Source organism: Pyrus communis, chromosome 17, assembly GCF_041283825.1.
Source record: "Pyrus communis isolate YQ-2024b chromosome 17, ASM4128382v1, whole genome shotgun sequence".
Lineage (NCBI taxonomy): Eukaryota > Viridiplantae > Streptophyta > Magnoliopsida > Rosales > Rosaceae > Pyrus > Pyrus communis.
Genome location: NC_142581.1, coordinates 13,433,322 through 13,438,956, shown reverse-complemented (window position 1 = coordinate 13,438,956; position 5,635 = coordinate 13,433,322). Strand labels below are relative to the sequence as shown.

The 5,635-nt window shown below is 38.1% G+C and overlaps 1 protein-coding gene across 1 annotated transcript; it reads right to left on the bottom strand.

Annotated features, from left to right (window-relative positions):
- Positions 1-893: 893 nt before the first annotated feature.
- On the bottom strand, positions 894-5,087 carry LOC137707482 (proteasome subunit alpha type-6). Its single transcript, XM_068446360.2, has 9 exons — positions 4,831-5,087; positions 4,325-4,419; positions 4,152-4,233; positions 3,926-4,022; positions 2,890-2,948; positions 2,634-2,716; positions 2,149-2,244; positions 1,876-1,935; positions 894-1,217 (listed from the first exon to the last, which is right to left on the bottom strand). Exons 1-9 carry the CDS (start codon positions 4,904-4,906, stop codon positions 1,125-1,127), a joined length of 741 nt encoding a protein of 246 aa, XP_068302461.1. The 5' UTR covers positions 4,907-5,087; the 3' UTR covers positions 894-1,124.
- Positions 5,088-5,635: the final 548 nt, after the last annotated feature.

Sequence of the window (5,635 nt, the reverse complement as noted above, 5' to 3'; positions counted from 1 at the left end):
AAAAATCAAACTGAACCGAAATTTTGATTCTATTTCGATTTTGGCAAAAAAACAAACCGAATGAAACCAAACCCAGCCCTAGTGTTAATGAATACTCTTTCAACTTAAGTAGCCGAATATTTGTCTTTAGGAACAAAAAGGAATATATCCAATTGAATCCAATTTTACGGGAAAATAATTTAATGTTAGCACTATAAAAGTGTTTTGACAACAAAATGGAATACCCAAATCAGCTATTAATCAGTTCTAGTGTAGCTTAAGAAGAAAGGGAGCATTTTTGCTCACTACCATTAACTCTAGTGGATGCACATCTCCTCTCAATAGTTTGCCGTGTGTCCCACTAACCAACTAGAGCCAACTTTAATATTAGGTTTTTTTTTTAAATTTAAGAAAATAAGTTAAAACATCCTACCCAACCCTAAAACCCTAAGATTTGAGAAATACATTCCTCCCCTTCCTCTCCCTTCGACTCAACAGCCACCACCCACCCCATCACCCAACCCCGGCCTTCGACCCAACAGCCACCACCACCCCATCACCCAACCCCGGCAACGAAGACTAACATCCACCCACTTGCTAGCCCCGCCGCCGCAACCACCCTCACCGACCTTTGCCCATCATTGTTGCCATCACCTTCCTCCACTAAGATTCACCGTCGTCTTCCTCTGACAAGATTCGCATCGTCTTGGGTGGGTGTTTGTTGGAGAGGGGGGGGAGGGGGTGGGGGCGCCGGCAGGTCCTTTAAACGTTGTTGGGTGGGTGTTCATCCCCCAATGTTGCAATACTTCCATACTGAAAGTTACAACATTACTATATGGGTAATTGTATTGTTGTAATTTTCTTCTTTTCCATTTCCAAGTCATTGGATAGTTTAGAAAGATCTTGGACAGAGGTTAAGTTCAACTCAACTAGTAATTCTGGAAAAAGACAACAAATCATGAAGACAGTGAATTTTGACAATCTTACAACAGTAATTCAACTAACGAAATGTTACACGAGTAAATATCCTGTCCAAATCGCTTATAGTTTTAAGTGAACATTATATTTTAAATGGGATGCGAAAATGTCCAGCAAACTTTCGAATTTGAGCATCTCCGGGCAATTTTGGCATATTAGCCTAGGACTTAGTCTCGCTCACTTATAGCAGTCAAGTGCTCATCAATCTCTTCGGTAGACAACACTCTGAAGACAGGGTTCTCCTTTACCACCACTCCAACCTGAATATTGTCAATGGAAAATTAACATACATTTTATTCGATAAACTTACTGCTGCTGCAATGCATTGTCACACCATCAACATATGGCTAAATGCATGTCATGTACGGCCAAGAAATTGACGGAAATTAGATATATGTAAACATGAAACATAGGATATGGAAAGTAACTTTGCAAAGCAGCGATCAAGAGAAATCTCATACAAAACCCCAGTATTACCCTATCAATGTAATTAACGGATTGTGAGATAGACAGAACAGACTCCTGAGTAGATAGTACACTTAAAAAGGTATATGATGGCGAACTGGAAGCAGGTCGCTACAGACGATGCAAAACAAGATTATTTTCAGACCCTGTTAGGCTCCTACGGAAAATGGAAGAGTGAAGGGAAACAATTGACTTGGCTCTTCAGAGACCCTTGGAGTAACACTTGTGATCCCAATGCAACAAACTAAATTGCCTCCGTAAATGTTATTTGATCTACTGTTAGCTCTCAACAGAGTGCCATGTCGAGACAAGTTCAAACCTATGTGAAAATTATACCGTCACAGCATACAAGCAATGAAAAGTTTATTACCCATATGCCAACAAGAATGCATTTAAGGTTCTCATCAGAAAGCAGTAAAAAATTTCAAACACTAAAATGGGGGTTTCAAATACCTCAATTTCAGTGGCCTTGAAATCCTCTTGCAGAACTGATTGCAGGGCAGAAATACAAGTCTACAAATGAACAAATATGGGAAGTTAGAGAAGGAACCCAAAATAGTATTCTTATTATTTATTATTATCATTATTCTCATTCCTACTTTTGTTATAGTTAACATAATCATAGTTCAATAGTTAAGAACCATCAAAATCTCCGGAAATAGATTTTATCTAATAGGTAAAATATCTTATGCACCCTGTTCAATATACTATGACAACAACGTCTACCTGCACAGTCTCGTCGTAAGAGAATGAAGGCTCATTCTTCATTTTCTTCTCCAAGAAATTGATGGCCTCTTGCTCTTTCAATCCAGCACTTGTAGCCTAAGATGCGTAATTAGAGATCAGTTGAGAACTAGAACCACAGATCGATGCTCTAAAACAAAGATATAACTATGGCAGAGTAGAGCTAATAGTGATGTCTCAAGATGATTATATTTTTCTCTTTGATCTTTGTCGAAACGATCTACATATTGTAGGGATGCAAGTTAATCTTAAGTGCTTTCTATAAATGTAAAATCATGTACTAAAGAGGGAGGAGAGAACCCTGCAAGAAGGGTATCTGTTTAATGAGTAAACCAAAATAGGGTTGATGCAAAATTGAAACTTGTGAGAAGTGTGGGTGGTTCTCACAGCAAATTCCATTATGTTGCATACATTTTTTTGAGTTCTTTACATTAAGTACCATGAAAAGAAATATTCTTGGCACTTACCTTGTGACCAAAGTAATGGCCAGCTGGGTCACACTTGTAGAGTTGAGGTCCGAGCTCTTCATCAATGCCCAAAACCATAGCCACTTTGAAAGCAAACATAATTTGTAGATAATGATATCAGTGAAAATGCAAAAGACAAACCAGGTAATATAGGGGGGAGGGAGGAAGAGAAACAATCAGTATGCATCATTGCACGATGTAGTTCTTTGCTAGTAGAAAAGATTATCCACTGCTGTAGAATGGTTTAGAAACAAACCTACTCCAAGTGGCCTCATGTAAGCATGTTGAGTATAGATTTGTGATTTGTCTGCAATCCTGTCATACAAAATCATATCAATAAAAGATAATGAGATGACTTTGCAATTATATACAGTAGTCTGTACTGTTCTGACTGTAATACTAGAAACTTGGAATTGGTATGGATGGAAAATAAGAGGCAGTATTTAAAGTATAGTCAATTATCCAGTGGCTCTCTAGGAAATAGAGGTTACTGAATCCCAATACCCTTTCATTGAATGCAAATTTGAAGTGGGGTAATTTCATATGCTGAATGCTTGCTCTGGAACAACCATTACAGAAACTAATGGCTGAAGTTTGCCGATCCTTTCCCCATCCAGGGAAAAAAAAGCTTCGCTTGGGGCATTTCATCTAAACATCCTTTCCTTGAAATAACAAATGAGAAGATACATAACCATAAGAGGGATCATCTAGACAATGCAACCAAAACCTCTAACCTAGAGAAATGATCCCCTAATCTTTTGGCTGGAAGATCCAAATCCCTTGAATTCTAAGGTTAAGCAGAAAAGTCTATGCACACTCGGCATTACAATATGTACTTTATCCAAAGGACAAAATTAAATTATTTCTTTTACATAAACCTAGTCAGGGAAGGAGAGAGGGGGGAAGAAAGAGGGAGAGGGAGAGAGAGAGAGAGGCTGTACATAATTTCAGGGGGGGGAAGAGGGCATGAGAGAGTTACCCAGTAATGAAGTGAACCAATAACCCCGACAATAAACCCCATAACTAAAGGACCATGGCATCCCATTATGATGTCCATCATTCTACATATCCAATTAAGAGGAAGGGGTGAACAAATCTTACTTGAACTGTTAAATTCAACAAGACTGGCCCAAACAAAAACAGCCAAAACAAGTGAAAAACATACAATGGATACAATTAAACAACTCTAACTTAAAATATAACTCAAGATAGGAATACTGAAAAACTGCATGCTAAAAGTTCAGTTGTAATATAGCATAACATAGTATTGTATAAACACTTAAAGTGATTACCATTTAGCCAACACATCCACAGGCATCTCGTATCCATATTTGAAACGAAACTCAGCTGCTTCATTCCTTGCTTGCGAAACTAGGGTCCTCGCATCAGCTACAAAATTACATGTCAAAAGGATGAACCAATGTGAGCTTTTGAACTACAAAAGAACTAAACATTGCCGAAAGCACAAATGTTCGAGTTAAAGCTTCCAACAAAAGTCAACGAAGAAGAAAAAGAAACCTGTCATTCCAGTAGCCAGCAACCCTAGGAACTTAGTGATGGGGAAAAGATGTGTGACACTTGTCTGATCCAAAAGCTTGTCCTGCATTAATATCATGATGTATTTACAACCCGCACTAATTCCCAGCATGGTATGATAATAAAGACTCAGTTATAACACCAACAATACTCACCGGGACTTTCTTCTGGGTCACAACACATACTGAATCCTTTCCCCGGACACCAATGGAGGTGATCCCAGCAGCTTTAACAGCCTTAAAAGCATACTCTATCCAATCATAAGAAGAAGAAAAACCAATTCAGAAAACAACATCCCTTACAGGGATCAAGTTCAGCATCCAATAAACCGAAATTTAAGTCGACTGTCTTTTCGTGCCGAGAAGAAACCGAAAACCCATACAAATTAAGCTCCTTAATTTGACTGATGTATAATTGAGCTAGCAAATTGACACACCAATCAGAACCCAATACAAACAAACTACACATTCGCTACTATAATCTTGAATTTCTCCCCAGATTTCAGCATTAAAACAAAATGATAAAGCAATTAATGGGTTTTGATCTCGGTGGCCCATAAAACCCTAAAAAACCAAAAACCCACAAATCTGCCCTCTCCGAGGGACCATCCGAGATTCAAATCGGAAAAATCACACAGAATGTATTGGAGATTATCACATACCGACTTGGAAGAGACGACCTTCGGGTGAGAAAATCGTGATGTGACGATCGTATCCGCCTCCGCTTCCTCGACTCATGATTTGATTGCTTCGATTTCTGAGCTTCTTTTTCTTCTCTGGTTTTTAGGGTTCCTTCGACTTGGCGTATCAGACTGTAATGGCCACCCCTGGTGGGAGGGATTTTAATTAGAAGAGGAAACACAGGAAAGCTTTTTTCCCAAGTTAGCTGAATACGTTCAAGGTTGAAACAATGTCACATGTATTGCATTTTGTTTTGGGGAGCCCAAAATATGGAGATGGGCCAAAACTTTGGACCAGCAAGCTTAAGAGAATATTTGAAACTAAAGCCCAAATGACCATCGAAATTTGTTTTACCCAAAGACACTTTAGTGCTAGAGTAAACTACAGATTTGGCTCTGAACTTAGGCAGGTGTTGTCAAACTAAGAATTGATAGGATTTTAGTAGACTTAAAATGAGAGGGTAGTCAATTAAGATTTTAAATACTTTAAAATCATGGTCTAGTCAAATTACGATAGAAAGGACTCAAAGAATACATCCAAATCCAGAGTAGTCGATTAGATAAGATGTAGTCAAGTTATGATTTGAGAGAATTTTAATAAAGTTAAAGTATTGGGGTAGTCAAATTAAGATTTCACTGGATTTAAAAAGAGCACATGCAAATCTATGTGTAGTCAAATTAGGATTTTAAGAATATGTAAAAAAGTACATGCAAATTTAGGTATAATGAGAATGACGTAGATTTACTAGGATCTCAATGGAGGAGAGATTTTAATGGATGTTCGTGT